This window comes from Mus musculus, chromosome 2, assembly GCF_000001635.26.
Source record: "Mus musculus strain C57BL/6J chromosome 2, GRCm38.p6 C57BL/6J".
NCBI classification, from domain to species: domain Eukaryota; kingdom Metazoa; phylum Chordata; class Mammalia; order Rodentia; family Muridae; genus Mus; species Mus musculus.
Genome location: NC_000068.7, coordinates 168,577,230 through 168,597,097, shown reverse-complemented (window position 1 = coordinate 168,597,097; position 19,868 = coordinate 168,577,230). Strand labels below are relative to the sequence as shown.

Below are 19,868 nucleotides of genomic sequence, written 5' to 3'. Positions count from 1 at the left end.
CCTGTTAAGCATGCTGGACATGAAGCCAGTGGGCAGGAGTTTGCCCTTGTGCTCTGGGACAAGTGCATGCTCGCCTGCACATGTATGTACACATTTACATGCATTTGTACATGTGAATGCACATGTATGTGTGCGCACACATGCGTTAGACTGGCTCCTTGTGGCTACTGTAACTGGCCATCACACAGTGCTGTTTAGACGGGAAGAAACCACTCTATACTGTGCTAAGAATCAGAAGTCTGGAGTTGGGTGCTGGCAGGCCATGCTCTCTGAAGGCTCAGGCTGGACCTTGACTGCCTCTTCTGGCTTCTTCTGGCCCAGGCAGTCCCGGCTTCTGTGGCTGGTGGCTGCATCCCTGCCCTCTGCCTCTGTCTTACTGTGGCCTTTGTGAATTGGTGCTCGCCCTTCCAAGGGCCCCAGTCCAGGGACTAGCCTCTTCTTAATGGGTACTCGCTCCAAGGCAGCTGGAGTGAAGACATGCACATTTGTTTTTGGTGAGAGAGCAGAACAAGTTATCACCAGTAGTGGGTTTTTCATTCAGCCGGGACACCTCCTCTTTCCCAGGGAAGTGGGTTTTTGTTCAGTCCTGAATGGTGCATGCTCTGCCTGCAAGTGTGCAGAGAACCTGCCCAGAAGGAGAAATGGTGCTCACACAGGCTCCCGAGGATGCTCACACAGGCTCCCGAGGATGCTCACACAGGCTCCCGAGGATGCTCACACAGGCTCCCGAGGAGGCTCACACAGGCTCCCGAGGAGGCTCACACAGGCTCCCGAGAAGGCTGTGTGCCAGGGTTGTCTGTGGCCAGGCTGAAGCCCAGCAAAAGGGCAGAGAGGAAGACAATGGAAACTGAGATCACAGATGTGTGCCAGGACAGGTCCTGAAGGACCTAGTTAGGGGTCTGAAGTTCACTATCAGAGTCACATGGAAAATTGTGTGGCCTCCTTAATCTCAAAGGACAGCACGGACTGAAAGGAGAGGCCTGGAGCCAGGTCAGTGGTTGCTAGGGAAGCCGTTGAGGAGCTCAGGCAGGGGACAGAAGCCAATGTGGATGGAGGAGATGGTCAGGAGGAATGCTTCCCTGCCTATGACCCGGTTGCTCCACGGCTCTCCAACTATGGTCTCCAGGACACTGTGGGGTTCCATACAAATGCTTTCTATTTTGGCAACTAAAGTACCAAACGTCACCACCTGCGTGGGCCCCAGTTTCCTGATGTGGGAAGTGGTAAGATGGTTATCACTACACCCAGGGTGTTCTTGGGTCTAATCGAGACCCTGTCTGAAGCCCTCAGACTATGCCCACTGGGGACTCTGCTTGCTGCCAGTTTTGCTGTTGTGTGTGTGTGTGCGTGTGTGCTCACACCCCTGCTTGCCATTCCTGGTTTATTTTATTGTTTAAATTTAAGCTATTACTTTCTGCCCACCTTGACCAATGTCAACCCTTAGCCTGAGTGTGACATGTTGCTATCAGTTCTGGACGGGGCACGGAGAAGAGCAGCTGGGTTGCAGAAGGCTGGGATGTTTTATTTCCGGGTCACACAGAGACTTCAGAGAATCCGAAAAAGGCCCACGGCCATGAGAGGCCTTCACATGGCAAGTAGGCCCCGGGAGAGGCGGATCTGCTGAGAAGGGGCCAGTGCTTGGGGACCCAGCTTGGGGACCCAGCTTGGGGACCCAGCTTGTAGGGGGTTCACCTAGCTTTTGAGAGAAAGCCATTCTCAGAATTGATCTCCTTGTCACTAGGGACACAAGGACACACCTCTAATTCCAGTACTCTGGAGGTGGAAGCAGGAGGACCAGGAGTTCAAGGCTACCCTTGACTACGTAGCAAGTTCAAGGCCAGACTGGGCTACATAAAACTCTGTTACAAAACAAAACAAAACAAAACAAAACAAAACAAAACAAAACAAAACAAAACAAAGAAAATTCAAGCCAGGGAGCTGAGAGGATGCTTGTTGCTGTGTGCCTTGTTTTGAGGACAGTGGCACTCCAAGGTGGAGGGCTCTGACTCAGCACCTGTCTCTGTCACCCTAACTTCACAGATTGTTGGTTGTGGTGGCATACACCTGTCATCCCTGCATGGGGAAACTGAGGCAGGAGGATTGTGAGTTCCAGGTTAGTCTGAGCCACAAAACAAGACCCTATCTCACAAATCCAGTGACTGGGATGTAGCTCAGTGGTCCGAGGCATGCCTAGTGTGTGTGAGGCCCCGGCTGAAGCCCTAACACTGAGCAAAAGAAAACCACTTGTCTCCGGTGACTAGGAGATAGTTTCTGAGATGGGGTTTGCCTGAGTGTGAGTCACTCCTGGGGCTAGACACAGAGGGCAGCAAGAAACTCAGTCACCAAGATGAGCCACAGTTAATGTGATACTTTAAAAACAAAAATAAATGCCAAAATCTTGCAATAGTCTAAACAACCTCAAATAAAGGTATTCTCATTTTCCAGGGTCCAGCACATCTCTAAATGGGCCTGTCACTCTTCTCTAACTCACGGGATTTTCTCATGGAGCCTTTTTGTTTTGCCTATATCTTGGTTTCAATAAGCAAGGCATAAAATATAGTTTAAGGGTTCTGAGACAGCTCTCCAGGTTAAGAGTGCTGGCTGCCAAGACTGAGGACCTGAGTTCGATTCCCAGAGCCTACATGATAGATGGAAAGAGCTGACCCTGCAAAGCTGTCCTCTGACCTGCACATGTGCACCATGGTGTGTGTGTGCACATACTAAATAATAGTAAAAGAATATAGTTGAACTACTAGGGGCTTGTCATCTCTCTCATTTCGATTTTTTTGAGGGTGGCGGTCTAGCAATGTAGCTTTAGATGTATCTGTAGACCTTGCTGGACTCAAACTTGTAGCAATCCTCCTGCCTAGTTTCTGGAGTGCTGGGATTACGGGCGTGCCTCATTCTGCCTGGCAATTTTGATCCCTTTCCTCTAACAGTCAGCCAGATCCTGGTAGCAAAATGTCAATACGTCATGTTATTAGCAGCTAGAGCCGTTCGAATCCCTGGGTGTGCTGAAGCTGAGGAGTGGTTGCTTCAGGGATCCGGAAGAGAGGGTTCCTACTTTTCCGATTGGATTTACAGTGCTCAGCTTCTGCCCTGTACAGTCAATGGTCACGGAGGCCATTGGCAGGATGTGAGGTTTGTGGCCAGAATATATGGCTTATTTCTTAACTGCTGCAGTCAGGACCTGGACAGTGCACAGACTGACCTTGGTCTTTCTCCAAGGTTAGTGGGAATTTAACAGCTGAGCATTGAGCCACGTTCAAGGTCCTCCCAAGTGTGGGGTGCTGGTGTCTGTGCCTGTTACACTCCAGGAGGGTGATGCTGACTGCTCCTCCGGTTGGCAGCAAAGGAAACAGCGGCACAGAAAAGGCCAGCATTCTGTACTCTAGGAAGAGATCAAATGAGACCCAGGGACTTTGAGTTGGTTGGTCTTATTTAGTCTTTAGCACCAGCTCTAGTGAGACATTTGTGTTTGTACCTGTGAGAGCTATTGGCCTTCTGGAAGGTCAGTTTGGAAGTGTGTATGTGTGTGTGTGTGTGTGTGCGCGTGCGTGTGTGTGTGTGTGTGTGCATGTACAAGCCCCAGCTCCTCATCTGTATAGCACCTTATTAATATGCATTTTATTGTTATTTTTATCTGTTACCTTTTTCAGGGACTCTCTGATGAACTCAGCAGGTTGTTTCCCTGTACAGAGAACAGGTTCTTCCCTCTTTTAAAAACACCATGTGCATGCAGTGTGTCTCTGGAGCCAGCAAGTCAGATGGAATGTTTGTAGAAACCTATGCCTGGGCCTTGCAAAGTGACATTGATCGTCACAGCCTCTAGTCTACCAGTCCCGTGCCATCGCACCAGCCAACCATGGAGTGGCTTTTCTCATATTTTGTCCTCATCTGTCCCCCAGGGGGAAGCACTGGGTCCATTATCTCATTGTCATTCTTCTGTGTCCTGGGGACACTGGGCCTGAGGACATAGGCAAAGACCAGGAAGCCAGTGGAGCTTGACTCTAATGGCTCCGGCGGTAGCTCAGTCCACAGAGGGCTTGCCCTGCTGGCATTGGTCTGAGAAGATGCCTGCTTTTCCAGAGGATGACCAAGTTAGTGTTCTGCATGAGGTCTGGCTGTTCCCAAGGCTGGCATGTGGGAAGCATTCTGTCAGCGGAGAAGCCATCTTCTCTTCATTAGCTTAGCTTGCTCTTGGGCACAGTAAGAGGAGATTGGAGGGCAGTCCTGGCAGTTTATAGAGGTTTAGCTTCAGAGAGGAGGATAGTTAAAGGGAAACTTATAGATACAAAGAGTTGTGACATCTATTCATCCCTGTTTCCCTCCACCCATTCAGCTGTCCCGTTTACCCATCCATATACCAATCCACCTACCCACTCCTCTATCTTCTATCTATCTATCTATCTATCTATCTATCTATCTATCTATCTATCTATCTATCTACCCATCTAAACAACCACCCATCTATCCATCCACCCATCCATCTGTCCATCTGTTCATCTAAACATGTCTGTATTCATATTCAAGCATCTATCCAAGCTCCATTCATATGTCTATCCACTGTATGTCAGGTTATGAATAAGATGGTCATGGACCACCTTCGTGGCTCTCATAGGTCTTTGGAGATACAATTCCCTGATTGGCCACGTGTGGGTCTTTCATTCTCTTCCTTGACAGGCATGATGGGACAACTGTGTTATATGTCTACCAAGATTATCTTAAGAGCAGCTCCCAGGGGCTGGAGTATATATAGTTCAGTGGAAGAATACTTGCCTCACACTTGTGAGGCCCTGGGTTCAGTTGAACAGCCTCGGGGAACAGTTAACAGAATAAAGGCAGACAGATTCTGGACAGGCACAGGCAATAGACACCAGCTTGACCAGAAGCATTTAGTCATCATGGGATAGAGCAGCCATTCTCAACCTGTGGGTCATGACTGACCCCTTCGGGTATGTCAAAAGACCCTTTCTCCAGGGTCACCTAAAGACCATTGGAAAACACAGGTGTTTACATTATGATTCACAACAGTAGCAACATTTCAGCATGAAGTAGCAACAAAAATAACTTCATGGTTGGGAGGTCACCATAGCATGAGGAACTGTATTAGGGGGTTGGTTGCAGCGTTAGGGAGGTTGAGGACCACTAGAGCAGAAGGTTAGCAAGGGATGAGTGGGGGTGGCAGAGGATTCAAGAGCTCGCTCATTTCTACTGTAGTGCTTCTCTTGTGTTTCCTTGGCCAAATTTCAGAGTCCAACCTTGGGTCCCTGTCATAAGGACCTGGGGAGAAGATGCATTTCCTTCTAGAGATCAAGGTCTTGGCTGGAGTCCCCACCCCTAAGACATTTGGATGCTCCCACTACAATTCTCCTTTATGCCCTGACAGCCAGAAGGTACTCTGTAAGCCTGGAACCTGGAGCTTTTAACCAGGCTCCACTGGATTGTAGTGTGTTGGGGAGTTTAGAAAAGCCTGCTCACAGCTCTTTACATCTGTGTCCTGTGACCAGGGTAGCAGGATAGCCTTGCAGTAGCCCGCATCTCAGCATCTGCAGCAGTTACTCAGCAAAGATTTCCGAAAAGAAAGATGAGAGTGGTTTGGTTTTGGTGGCAAGACTAGTTCTCTCCCTCTGTAGCCCAGGCTGACCTCAAATGAGGCAATCCTATTGTCTTTGCCTCTCTGGTACTGGGACTATCAGTTTGCCTAACCAACCACACCCATCTCAGTGATGGATGGCTTGAGATACACCTCCTCAGTGGAGAAGTGGCTCCCCCTGAAGAATGCTTGCCAGGCAGGAGTGCAGTCATTGTCACCAAGCTTGGGTGACCAGGACCAGAGGGCTCCACCCACCTAGACTTCTGATCTTTGGTCTTATCACCTCCTCTCTTGAGGTTGCAGTTGCAGCGGAGCCTGGCTTTTAAAAGCTGTTTTGGTGACTGTTATCATGCTGGGGTGGGGGTGGGGGTTATCAGGGAGCACTGCCCATCTCCGCTTTGCTACCTTGTTTCTTGCTCTGAGAAGTTGTTAACTGGGAGTCTCTTTGGAGGGTGGCCCTGGGTTCTTCAGCAGTCACCCCAAACCTCTGCCTTAGGGGCTTGATCAAAATTCCATAATATTGGGTTTGAATCCAGACTAGGAACTGAGAGACCCGAGGAGGAGCCTGGTAATCTACATCTTCCGTCAGCCGGAAGTACAGGTTACCTGTCAGCCCTGCCTCCCACACACCAGACCACTTCCTGTTCTCACTACCAGGACAGGGTCCCCAGATCATCATGAATCAAACTTCGCGTGTCACTTCCCTCTGGCGCCAAAGCCTTCGCAGCTTCTGCTGGTTTCTCTCCTGGTTATCAAAAGGGGTGATGATCTTTATCCCTAATTTGTCCCAACCGGCCCACAGTGGCTGCTATATGCTGGGTGGCACGTGGTAGGTGGCCCAGGCCTGGTCAATTGAGTTTAGAGCTTGCAAATCAGAGACAGACACTTTGGCATGAGCCATAGCTGTGGGCATCCCCAAGAAGACAGGGCGCCCCTCTCCTAGGAATCGGGAAAGGCTCAGCGAGTGGTCCCTAAGGTAGAGCTCGCAGGCAACAGCTTCTGACCGGACCCTGGGTCAGACAGCAGCAGGTGAAGCAGAAGTTGTCTGGGCCTGTCGCTCAGGCCAGACCGGGCGGTGCCCCTCCCCGTCCGGGCGGCGCCCCGCCCCACCAGCCACCGCCGTCCCCGCCCCCTCCAGGCTGCAACAGGTGCCTTGAGCAGGAAGCTCGCGCCGCCACCCGCTCCCCGGACGCGTCCAGGACCCACTGCGCCGTGAGCCATCCTCGGCCTCACCGTGCGCCACAGATACGGTGACCCCTGCTCTGCGCCCCGCGACTCTATACGAACCCGCATCCCGAACGCCCCGAGCCATGGACGTCCCGGAGCCGCAGCCCGACCCCGATGGCGGGGACGGCCCCGGCCACGAGCCCGGGGGCAGTCCCCAAGACGAGCTGGACTTTTCCATCCTCTTCGATTATGACTATCTGAACCCTATCGAAGGTCGGTAGAGGCTCCCCAAGCTTAGTCCTAGAGCCCTGGCGGGGACAGGGCCTAGGGACCCGATGCAGGGCTTCCTCCTGGAGCCTGCAGCAGGGGTTGCTCCTGCCCTAGTGACAGGGAGGGGAGCCAGAGTGGCCACACCATGGGGGAGGGGGGAGATTTCCAGGAGGTTGAGGGTCACTGTCAGTATAACAAAGGATGGTTAGCTCCCTAGTTCAGCCCAGAGGCTGTAGAGGAGATGTTTTTGCTTTCTGAGAGTGGCTTCGGTAGAGGTAGAGGGGCGTGTGCCCAAGGATGTCAGAGAGGCTGCAGCTGAGCCTGACAGTCTTACCCCTGAGGCTGTGAGACAGTGAGCCTGCGGCATCCTGGGAGCCGGTTGTTGGGGACTTTGTGTTGAAACTAAGGAAGAGGCTCTGTCTCATGCTTGAGGGTGGTTTGCCTCTGGTGCCAGGAGGCTGGCCCATTTCCTCTCCGAGTTTACCAGTCGTTGCAGGTGGACCAGGTTACTAAGTGAGCTTTCACCAGCCCCTCACCCATGCTCTCATGGATGGGGCACCTGGGAGAGGAGGACCGGCTATTTCTGCTGAAGTTTAGTCTGGCCCCCTATTGCTGGGGGCTGGGCAACGCCTCTGTCACTCCAGCATTTAACAGCATCTGTCAGAGGCGGTAGCAGGCTTTATGCCCAGCTTCACATTGCATTTTCTGGTTAGAAAACTTGTTGCCTGGGAGCAAACAAGAAAACCTAACCAGGTTTCCTGATTTTGACAGCCCAGCCCTTGCCTGCGGCAGGCTCAGGGGCAAGCCTGCTGGCAGCTTCCAGATGCCTCAGTGGCTGCGGGCTTGCGGGCATCTGGTGCCTGGTGCGTAGGAAGGGTTTTGATGCCAGGCTGGGGAGTTGCAGAGTCCTGGTGGCATTAACCCTTTCTTCCAGCAGGGTCCTCACGGACAACCTTTGGGGAGGGACTTGCTTTAGTGACGATTTTTACGTTTCAGCTAGAGATGATAATAATAGTCAAAGAGCCAGTGTTCATGTTTTTTAGAGGTCCGTTCTAGGGACAGGTTTCCCTTGAAAAGACACAGTTAGCAATCTGTGAGCCATTCACACACATCAGTGGGCTGTGTATTCATTAAGATTAAAGTCCTATCTAGCTGGCAGGGAATTCACACTCCTCTCTCAGGCTCTCTCTCTCTCTCTCTCTCTCTCTCTCTCTCTCTCTCTAGGTGAGGGTGGAGGGTGAGGATTTCCGGGGAAATAGTTTCCAAGCCAAATCTGGTGGGAGGTGCTTTTTATAGTTTTTCTTGGCAAGCAGAGCTCCGTGGCCAGCAGATGGGTGGCTTAATGACCATGGGAAAGCCTGGTACCCTGTGTTATTGTTGTGTTTTTAATAATATACTTTATTTGGGGGTTCCAGTTTTCCGTTTGTAGAAGCACTGAGATAGTAACACAGAGTTCCCAGATATCCAAGACCCCTTCCCGCAAGGCATACATCAGCATGGTGTATCGGTTTGATACTGATACTTTGTCATTGAGAAAAGCCCATGCTTTTTCAGTGAGTGTGTGTGTGTGTGTGTGTGTGTGTGTGTGTATGTGTGTGTGTGTGATAGCCTTGAAGCACTGTGTTAGAAATAGGTGCTATAAATACCTTATATATAGCCTATTTAATTTATTTCTGTGACAGGGTATCACATAGCTCAGGCTGGCCTGGAACTAGACAGCTTCCTGCCACTGCATCCTCAGAGTTGGGGTCACAGGCCTGTGCCACCCCTGCTTTATTTTATTTCTGTGATGTGTTCCTCATGGTTAGATTAGGGCTAGAGATGTTCGGAAGATCACAGCATGTGGGGCCATTCCCTTCTCCTGTCCTGCTGTCAGCCTGATTCACAGCTGTTGACCTGACCTTTCCCTCAGGGGACGTGAGTTTCTTCTCCCTGGCAACCCTCTTCCAAGTTGTGTTCTTAGGAAAGTCACCAGGTGAGACCCTTGCTCAGGTGCGGCTAGTGACGCTCTGGGAATCTGTTGGGGAAGCGTGGGTGTTGTCAAGCTGCTCAGAAGGGACTTCAGAGCCCTGGGAGGCAGATGTGACGTGCTTCAGCTCTGGAGGTCACCCTTCTCTGTGTCTTCATGGCAGGACTCCCCGAGAGCGGATCTGATCTTTATCTTGGTACTAGGCCTTCGTCTGGGATGATAGCATCCTGGTGATGAGCCTTAAATTAGCTGGGCAGGAGCCTGGCACAAATCCACAGCAGAAAAAGGGTCAACAGTGAGACAGATGCTATATGAAAAGTAGTAAAGGCACAAAGGGAAGTTTGGGGAGGCCTGACCAGCAGCCGTGGGTACACCTCTCACGCCTGCAGGCAGCTTCTGCATTTGACTCCTGGTTTACAGAGGAGAACTTAAAGGCACATGCGCTCTCTCTCTCTCTCTCTCTCTCTCATGTGTGTGTGTGTGTTTAAAGTTTTTATAAAAGGCAGAGCTGAAGTCAGAGCCCAGGCTTTGAACCACTATGGGAGGCCTCTGGCTCCTCCCCTGGATAGGATGGGAGACACTTGGTCCATGGGGCTATGGCAAGCATGGAACTGAAGACAGGGGTGGTGGGCTAGGGCAAGTCATTTGACATGTAAATGGCTGGAGTGAGTTAAGCCACTGAACTCAACCCCTGTGGGCTTTGCCTAGCATTTATTAAACCCGTGCTTTCACAGCCAGCGTGAACCAGGCACTCATCCAGCCGATTTCCTAATCACCTACCATGTCCGAGCCTGAGGATACCAGGACGAAAAGACCCAGCTCTGCACACGCTGAACTGTCTCGCCCCTTCTCAGGCCTCTCTTTTGGTTTTTCTTTTTTTTGTTTGTTTGTTTTTGTTTTTCGAGACAGGGTTTCTCTGAGTAGCTCTGGCTGTCCTGGAACTCACTTTGTAGACCAGGCTGGCCTCGAACTCAGAAATTCGCCTGCCTCTGCCTCCCAAGTGCTGGGATTAAAGGCGTGCGCCACCACGCCCGGCTCTCAGGCCTCTCTTGACTTGTCTTTTTCGGGTGCACTGGCTGGTACCTCAAGTAGAAGATTACATAAAAATGAACATGGTAGCCATCTTCGCCTTTTTTTTAGAATAATATTTTTTTAAATTAATTTATTTTTTACACTCCATATTTTATTCCCCTTCTCCGGATTCACCCTCCGACTACTCCATATCCCATACCTCCTCCCCGCCCCCCAGAATAATATTTTATTTTTAACTGTGTGTTTGTGTATGTAACCGTGTATGGGCATGTGCGCCGTGAGCATGCGGGTGTCTGCAGAGGTCAGAAGAGGGCATCGGGGCCTCTGGAGCTAGAGGTGGAGTTGGCTGTGAGCCACCCAGTGTAGATGCCGAGCACTGGGCTCTGGTCCTCCGTAAGAACGACCTTGGGTTTGACCTTGGCAGGAGGACCTTGGCTGCTGGTGTAGGATGAATGCATGTGTTATGCTCTGAAGGTATTTATTCCTGTTTCCCTGGGAGTTTACTAGAAACAGGACCCGGTTGGCATAAAAGTGTCTTTTAAGTGCCTATGACAAAAATATAATCTTATTCTTAGACCGGTTGCACATTGGTTGATACAGGCCATCTGATCATAAGCATGTGAGTGTATACTGTAGGTAAGCCCACTGTTCCCAGTATAAACACTACTCGGCCACTATGTGCATTTTCCTGTGGTGCTGCTGTTTGATTGTATACTAAGGGCCTTCCCAGCAGTATTCCTGAGTGATACTTATCTGTGACATTCTCATGTGTGCAGCGGCCTTAGGTTTCTCTTCTCTCTATGCCGAGGGACTTGTGGGAGTCATATCTCTCCTTCCATCATGTGGGTGCTGGGTACTGAACCCAGGCGGTCAGGTTTGTTGGCAAGCTCCCCCACCCCCACCCCCCACCCCCCGCCATTCCCCCCATAGCCACCTCACCACCTCTATTTATGCTGTTTCTACAGGAGTCAGTTTGGGTAAATTGTATCTAAGAAATGATCCAACCCTGTTTCCACGTTTGTTTGCCTGGAGATGTTTCAAGAGCAAACTCTCGCTTCTCTGCTAGTGGTTGAGGTATCCACGGTTATCCTGTGTAGAGAGGAGGGTTAGGGCACTAGGGTCCTGGTGGCTGCTGATCCCACCCTGGAGGGGCGATGTGCTGCTGTTGGTGGCCCCTTCTGTTAAGGTTCTTTTGGGCACGCTCAGGGTTCCATGGTCTCTTCCTCCTCCCAACTTGGAATTCTCTGGTCACCTCCAGAAGTATCATTTCACTTGGATGCTGTGCTGGGGACAGACAGGTGGCAGTGCTTACAACCAGTTTACCTCAGTGGGTCTGACCTTTGTGAGGTCAAACAAATGCCCTATGAGCATGGCTTGCTGCTTTTCAGAGTCTCTTTCTGTGGTCCTTACGCTGCTGGGCTCACACTGTTTGAAAAGCTGATGAAAAATCACAGATCACTGCGCGCGCACACACACACACACACACACACACACACACACACACACACACGTACGTACATATGCATGAACTGGCTGTTTGAGCACACGTATGTCATGAGCACAGAGTATTCATACAAGCATACACCATCCACCTGTGGCCCCCAGGGCGCAGCCTCTCCCCACTCCCACTGCCTTGGGCTTTTCCCACCTTTTTTTTTTTTTTTGGTTTTTTGAGACAGGGTTTCTCTGTGCAGCCCTGGCTGTCCTGGAACTCACTCTGTAGACCAGGCTGGCCTCGAACTCAGAAATCCGCCTGCCTCTGCCTCCCGAGTGCTGGGATTAAAGGCGTGCGCCACCACACCCGGCTCTTCCCACCATTTCTCGAGGGAGCCCCTGATGTCACCTGCCCATCCATCCGAGTGAGGATACCTGCTCTCAACCCATCTGCGGGCACAATGAAAACCTCATCCTTCCTGCAAACACATGGCATGCTGGTTTGGTGCCAGGCCCAGGGGCGGGGAGATGAATGAGACCAGCTGCCTGCTTTTGCCTGGATAACCTGGAACTGGCATGGGACACAGCCTGGTCAACAAATGGGGACAAATGAGGTGCTGTGATATAGTAACTGGCTTTTTTTGGTGCTGCTAAAAATAGGCCTGTATACTAAGTGAGCTGGCTTGCTGGACACACGTGACTTTCAGAGATGCTGCCCTTTGTGTGGAGTTAAGGGCAGGCCTTAATGAACCTGCTTTGGACAAACACGGTCCTCAGGTGCCCCAGGGGAGGTGAGAAGATCCCTGACCACAGAGGAAGTGGGGCTGGAGTGTCGTTCCCCACCCCCACCCCACCCCCACCCCCATACTCCCCTTCCATCATTCTAGCTTGGAAAGCTCACTGTCCCTTATCATTAATTTCTGACGGGGAACAGCAGCACACAGAGCCTGAGAGCAGCACTCCCATTGGCTCCTGGGCTCTTTAGCCCAGAAGGCGGGGAGCTAAGGACAAGAAAAGTAGCCTCATGCATTGGCAATGCAAGGCCTGTCTGGAGCAGGGGTGCTTGGGATCTGAGGCTCTGTGTGCATTCAGCCCAACAGCACACGACCAGCCTGTCCCCAGAGCATCCCGTAGCTGCAGCCTCCAGTAGGCATCCGACGGGCCCGCCCATGCATGGCAGCTCCTGTGTGTGACCAGGTGGGATGGGAGGGCCCAGATGTCTGAACTTACAGCAAAATAGAATTAGAAAAAGTATAGGATGGAAGGGGGGTATTGGCTCTTCTTCACTTTATGCTTTTCATTTCTTCTTTCTCTCTTCCTCCCCCTCCTTTTCCCCTCCCCCTCTTCTTCCTCCCCCCCTTCCTCTCTCAGCTCATGTAACCAGCTCCTCTTGACCTCAGACTTTCTCTGTAGCCAAGGGTGACCTTGAATGCTCCTGTCTCCACTTCCCAAGTGCTGGGATTACAGGCCACTACACCCAGTTTATGAAGCACCAGGGATGGAAGCCCCCGGTATCCATGCAAGCTAGGCCAGCACTCTGTGGAGAGCAGCCACATCCCCCAGCCTCTGTTTTTGCTTCTTTCTCTGTCACATGTGCTTCTTGGTTGGGGGGGGGGTGGTGGCGGTGGCACCCGAGCCCTTCTTCCCTCCCACTGGGCAAGTCAGAACACCATATATAAACCCCAAAGGCCCTGGCTTGACTTGTTGGCTATCTGGGAACCTGGGCTGAGCAGAAATTTGAGGCCTGCAGCAAGCTGACCAGTGCTCGCTCGCAGGTCAGATGATGCAAAGATGCTATAGGGTCTCTTAGTGGGCTGCTGGAGGCCACATGACTTTGGTTCTTGGCTCATGTTTCTTATCTGTGCTGTGGCTGGTGAAGACAATAGTCCCATTAGGGCATAAGTGAGAGTTTGGTGAGATGTGGGATTCCTGCCCCAGTGGCCTGAGCTTTGTTACTGTGGATGGTGATGGGTGGGCCCTGGGTAGGCTGTTCTAAGTATCCTGACTCCTGGGGGGAAAAGAGCCCCTTCCTTAGGCTGTGGTGTGCCTTTAACCAGAAGAGCAGGTGAGCCCTGAGGGGTGTGGTGTCTACTGACTGTCAGGCTCTACCTGGTGCCTGAGCAAGTCAGCAAACACAGAAGCCTGTCTGGTTCTAACTCAAAAACCCCTGTCGGCTCTGCTCAGCCCTGGAGTACTGCTCTGCCCGGAACCCAGCGGCTGCAAGTGCTTCCTTCGTTGGCTGGAAAGTTCTGGAGGCTGCTTTCTGGGTGATGCAGGCAGCTCCCAGGTGTGTGCTGAGCCAGAAAGGAGCAGCCTTGAAAACTCAGCTCCATGATGGGTGGGTGCCCTGTGGCTTTCCCCCAGGGGCGACTTCCTCCCTCCCTAGCACAGGAAGTAGCCTCAGGCTCCCAGAGAGCTGTGGCCAGCTCACTTCCCTAGCTGCTGCACCCTTTGAGCTGAGGTTTTGATGACAGTTTCCAAACTGAGTTAGGGCATCAGGCTTGCCTGGAGACTGGGCTGTGCTGGGATGGTCCAGGCTTTGTGGTCCTCTAGCGGGAGTACAGGGGAGCTGCCTTTGACCTTCCCTCTGACCTTTTGTTACTAAATTTCCCCCAGAGTGCAACAGTAAGGGGCAGTGGTAGAATGGGCATCTTATGCACATCTCCATCCCATTGTAATTCATGGAATTGTGTAGTTAATAGATCCGGTGTTAAAGATATGGATATCTGCAGAGGTGGTACACACCTTTAATCCCAGCCCTCAGGAGGCAGAGACAGGAGGATCTCTAGGCCAGCTCGGTCTAGAAAGCAAGTTGCAGGACAGTCAGGGCTGCACAGAGAAACCCTGTTTTGAAAAACCAAAACTAAAACCAACCAACCAACCAAAAAAACCAAACCAAACCAAACCAAACCAAAAAACAAACCCCAAATATATGGACACGTGAGAAAAATCAATACGGCTGCTCTTGGGGACTTGGACTCTGGCGGCCACCCCCCCCCCCCCAAATATCGAAACCCTCAAGCAGAGAGTATAATTCACCCCCCCTGGCTTTAGTAATGAGTTAAAAAAATGTCTTCAGAGTCAGAGAGATGGTGTAGTGGGGAAAGGCATGCTCTGAACAAGCCTGGCGACCTGAGTTCCATCCCCAGGACCCACGTGAGCAAAGGAAAGGACTGACCGCCACACGTTGTCCTCTGACCGCCACACGTTGTCCTCTGACCACCACGTGCACATCAGAGCACACGCCGATAATAAACGGAAATTTAAAAACTAAAAATGTACCAGCACAATGGCTCGGTTTGTAAAGGTGCTTGCTACCACAAGGGACAAGCTGAGTTGGTCCCAGAAGGTGGAAGGAGAAAGCGTCAGCTGCAGGTTGTCCTTTGACCTCCCACGTGTGCTCTAGCACATGTATGCATGCACATAAACACACAAGTGGAAAATGATGGAAACATTTTGTTTTAAAGGAAATTCTTTCAAATGGGTAAAACGATGTTCCCAGGGCTCAGCACAGTTTTGGCGTTGTTTGAAATAGGGCCTTGTGTAGCACAGGCTGGCCCTCAAACTTGTCGGGGATTACTTCTGACCCTCTTGTCTTGATCTCCCAAATATTGGGATTATGGGAATGGCCCTCCACAACCAGTGTTGTTTACTTTTTTGTTGCTGTGATAAAACACTGACCAAAACCAACCTGGCAAAGAAGGGACTTGTTAGACCTGCATGCCCCGATCGTAGTTCATCACTGAGGGAAGTCAGGGCAGAGAGCTCCAGCAGAGTCCAGCAAACCCCTAGGCTCTGCCCAGCTTCACTTCCCCAGTGCTAGGATTATGAGAGGGTTTTGTCACCATGCCTGGCTTTTTTTTATGTGGGTACTGGGCTCAGCTCTGTAAGCACTTTACCAACTGAGCCGTCTCCACATGCCCTGGCGCTTACTCCTAAAACCCTGGGCCCTGGACCTTTAATGTGTTCTCTTGCTCCCTTTTAGCAGGCTGAGCTGGAGGCAGAGTGTGGGGGGAGCCTCTTTTCCTGAGCTGGCACTGGGGCCCAGCCTTCTAATGTAAGGATTTAGAAAAGGGCCTGTTTTAAGTTAATAAAGTACGTTTCTCCTAGCAAGCCCTTCCCTGTGAATTTTAATTGAGCTATGCCTGAACGAGCTTTCAGAAGGCCAGAAAGTGGACTGCAATGCATGGGGATTTGTCAAGGCCTTATCAAAACAGACCTGCTGGGGTGTGCCTGCCGAAGGGGGCTGCTCAGTGAGGGAAACCCTTTAAGCCTGAAAGGTTTGCAGCTATCGTCTTAAAGGCTGAGGGAAGGGGCTGTTTGCCTGCCTAATCCTCAGAAGGTGGGCTGCAGGTTTGAAATCCATGGTGGGTGATGTCACCTCTGCTGGGTGGATTGGGAGGAATGTCTTAATGACCAGGTGTGTGTGTGGGGGGGGGGGCACTGATTAAAGGTGCCCACCTCTGGAAACATGACACTCATGTTATATGGGGGTTGGGGGTGGAGAGGGGTATACATGGTATTTGGTCTGAGTCCCTAGTTTAGGGTTTCATGGCACCATGGTCACCAAGGGGAAGGTTTGCTTGTAGGGGTCTGGCTTCTGAGGGAGTGCGAATGGGCGGAGGGGCTCGGCTCTCAGAGGAGGCTACAGAGGAGTGTCTAACTTCATCTCTTCCCGCCAGGCTGCCCTGGGCTGGGTGGGCTGTGTCGTGGCCAGTCCTGCTTCTGTGGGAGAGTTATCTGACGTTTATTTTCGGTGAATACTTCTGACCAGATCGTCCCTTCTCCTTTTGCTAAGGAAGCTCTCCTGCCAGATCTCCAGATCTCACGCTTGTTCTCCAGGAACCGTAGGTCGTCTTTAAAAGTGGAGGGAGGGAGGGTGGCCGAGGAAAGGAAACAGAAGGTTCATTCACAGGAAGCAGCACCCCTCCCCCACGTCTGAAAAAGAAACCCACGAAGCCGCACCTAGGAGAATCCTAGGATTGACACTGAGCGCATCCCTGCCTGTGTGACCCTGTTTATGTGAAATCCAAGGCCAGCCAAGCCCAGTCTAGGGCAAGAGAGTTCAGAGGGTTTAGTTATTTGCTGGGTACCAGGGAAAGAAGCCCCCAGGTCATACAGCCTTGGGCGTGTGCGCATGTGTATGCGCATGCCCATGTGCGTGAGCAAAAAGCATGAGGTGGCTGTTATAACTGTGTGACGCCACGTCAGTGATGTCTTTGTGTGTGTGTGTGCGCACACGCGTGTGCGTGACATTGGGGGATTCCCTGTACCTGAACTTCAAGTTTCCCTATCCCGACCAGAGGAGTGTTGGTAGTTCAGCCTGCCAGCTTGTTATGAAAAGGAACACATGCAGGCTGGTGGCTTAGTGGACACCAGCTATTAGCGAGACAGCAAGCAGGTGACTGGGATCCCGGAAGGCAGGAGGACCCCAAAATACCTCAACTGCTAAATGGCCCCTGGTGCCCTCTGCTTAAAGGAGACGTGAGGCTTACAGGGTACACTGGCCCCTCATCTCCCGATGCAGCCCAGGGCTCTGTGATTTTGTAAGCATCCTAACGGCTGCTGCTCTGCTAGGCTCCTTCCTCTGGTTCTGTCCCCTGTCCTCTCATGTGGGTGCCTGGCTTGGTGGCAGACTTGGAGGCACTACCGAAGCTGCCTCTGTCTGGTGAAGGCAGACAGCCGTCTTGCCTTGGACAAGGTCAGCAAAGATGAGAGGGCACCACGAGACTTCTGCCAGCGCCTCCATACTGGCGAGACAAGAGGGTAAACGGCCCCTTGCCTTCTCTGGTGTTCTTGGACCCGCTGATCTGGGTGGAATTTCTCAACTTTCAGGGCCCCCGTCTGTGTGTGTCACCTCCGAATAAAGGGTGTGACAACCTGGATCCTCTCCTTCGCACACATGACTCATTTATGGGGAATCCAGTCACCACTGCCCTCTTCGTGCAGTGAGGGAGGGGACGGGACTAAAGGCTTGGGGGAAGTTTGTTGAGCGCTCCTTTCATTACTTAAAGGCCATTGGTGACTTTTGAAAGTACTTCTCCCTGTAGGCTGTGAAGGTAGCCAGGTGGAAATCTGCCACCTTCCTGTCCTGCTACAGGGTTCCTGCAGTCACACATGCAGGAGTTTAGGGGAATCTCAGCTCTATCCTGAGAATCTATCCCCTTTCATTGCTGCCAATATGTTTTGACTGGCCATAGCGTCTTGTGTGCTACCATGATGCCTCAGAGCTAGACCTCAGCTGCGAGCTCATGAAGGGTTGGAAAAGTGGACAAGGCCCCCCAGATTTGCAGCCTCTCCCCACAAGGCACTTCCTATAGGCCTAGTAAGCTTCCTATTTTTGCCATTATATCCCACTTCCTTAAAATTCTGCCTGCCTGTGCTTTTAGATACTTGAAAGCTTGCGTCCAGGCTGTTCCTCCTTCCCTCTCCTCCTCCCTCTCCTTCCTGTCTCTGTCTATTTCTTTTTCTCTCTCCCTTTTTATCTCCCTTCCTCCCTCCCCACCTCCTTTCTGTGTGTGTTTTCTTTCGGAAGAGTCTCAGGCTGGACCTGGAGCTCACTATGTAGCCCAGTCTGGTCTCAAATGCCAAGAAATCCTCCTGCCTCAACTTCACAAATACAGGGACTCCAGTGTGTGCCTGATTTTCTTTAGTGGTATCCTGTCCTTGACCATGTTGTCCATTCTTGAGCGCGAGTATGCACCTGGCAGGAGCCAAAGGAGGAAAGGCTGGCAGAGACCACTGAGTGATGAGAGTGTGACTTTAACTCTCTCTGGGCCAAACAAAAAAGAACATTCTAGAAGAAAAGAGTTGAGATCTTATGTTGTCAGGCCAACAATGGCTCCCACAGCAGGTTCAGTCCTGGGGGCCCATCATTCCCCTCATAGTTAAGGCATCACCATTCCAAAAATAGCCCCTTTCATGAGAAGTGGAGGTTCAGTAGTGGTTGTGGGGGTGTGTGGAGGGGCCAGGTCGCCTCAGGCTGTCTTGCCTCTGCAGCTTCAAAGCTCTGTGGCTCTGGGCAGATTACTCACCCTCTCTGACCCTCATTTTCCCCATTTGTAAAACTGGGAAAAGCTATATTACCTGTTTCATAGTGTTCTTGTGAGAAAAGTCAGCCGACCTGTGTTGGCTGTGTGTGGTGGTCTTTGGTTTAAAGCAAATGGTGCAGGTGTGTTGACTCCTAACACTTCTGTTATGACAGTCAGCTTACTGAATCACTAAGAGTTCTGTGAGAGTTAGTGGCTTCCCTCCCGGCCAGCTGGGGGGATGGGGCGAGGAGGGCGCCTGCGCTGGAGGCTTTCTCTAGCAGCTTCACACACATCCAGAGGTCTGCACAGTCTGGGATGCCAAGAGAATTCTTCAAGTGCTGACCAGCTCATTTTCTGTAAAATTCCTTCCTCTTTTAAGGAATGCGTTTGAAGAGGCTGAGGCTAGCGCGTGCCACACTGTCAAACCAAGCAAACTATAGCAGGGGCGGTCAGGATTGTTAAAAAGATTTACCCAGAGTCTTTGGGTAAGTGTATTTGGGCCTTTGTGTGGAGTAAGCTGAGCTGCCCTGTGTGAGAAAAGCCAACTGACTTGTGTTGTTACCCACGAGGACTCAGAGTGTGCTCAGGTCACACAGGAGGAAGAGGGGTGTCCTAGGTTCTTTGGACAGTGAGCAGCCTTTCACTAGTGGTAGGCTGGCCTGGCTCCTGGTAGGACTCTGCCGAGTCTGTGAAGCCAGCTCACTGTGCCTCCATTTCCTTGTAGATAGGCAGCCAGTCTTGTCCTGAAGTTCCCCAAAAAATTGGCAGAGGACTCCCCAAGTATTCTCAGGATCCAGATGCTGACTGAGCCCCGGGACCCCGTGGCAAGAGCATTGTGTTGGTGAGAGACAGACAGCCTTGCCTGTCAGTTGTAGAACCAAATGGCCAGCTGAAGCTGTGGGGAGCCAGCAGGACCAGGACTGAGCAAGGGGTTCAGAGCAGCTACCGAGGTGGCAAGACAGCCAAGGGATGTTTCCTCAGGTTCCAGGGTGTGGCGCATAGGCGATGCTTCAGGCAGACTGAGCCTCTGCAGAGCGCAGGAAGTGCAGGTCAAAGCCTCGAAGCTCAGAGCCATAGGCCTCAGCCTCAGTCAGTCCTGCAAAGGTGGGGGACATTGGATGGCCAGCTGTTGGAGTGGGCGGGGCAACAACTCAACCATATGCACACCAGCCCTGGCTACAAAGTATCCTTAGGTTGGAGTGGGGCTGGAATCTCCAGCCCACTGTGGGCATGCCTCATCGGTTCCCAGGAACAAAGGACTCTGGGTAGGTGAAGCCGGCTCTGTGCTTCTAGTTTCTTGTCTGGGGAGGGTGAGTAGGCTGTCCTTGCCCGTCATGTAGAAGTGAGGGTTAAAATCCATGTCTTGTGT

At 51.7% G+C, this 19,868-nt stretch overlaps 1 protein-coding gene across 18 annotated transcripts in view; it reads left to right on the top strand.

Moving 5' to 3' along the window:
* The window catches only part of Nfatc2 (nuclear factor of activated T cells, cytoplasmic, calcineurin dependent 2), a 125,248-nt gene that overhangs the window by 4,560 nt on the left and 100,820 nt on the right, over positions 1-19,868 (top strand). For 9 of the 18 annotated variants that reach the window (NR_111898.1, NM_001291178.1, NM_001291176.1 and 6 more), the window contains exon 1: positions 6,733-7,036. The exons of the other annotated variants lie outside the window; for them this stretch is intronic. Coding sequence is in view for 3 of the 9 variants with exons in the window: in NM_010899.3 (NP_035029.2) it covers positions 6,907-7,036 (130 nt within the window). In the remaining 6 variants the exon portion in view is untranslated. Of the gene's footprint in view, positions 1-6,732; positions 7,037-19,868 lie in introns of those variants that run through there. 18 annotated transcript variants of the gene reach the window in all.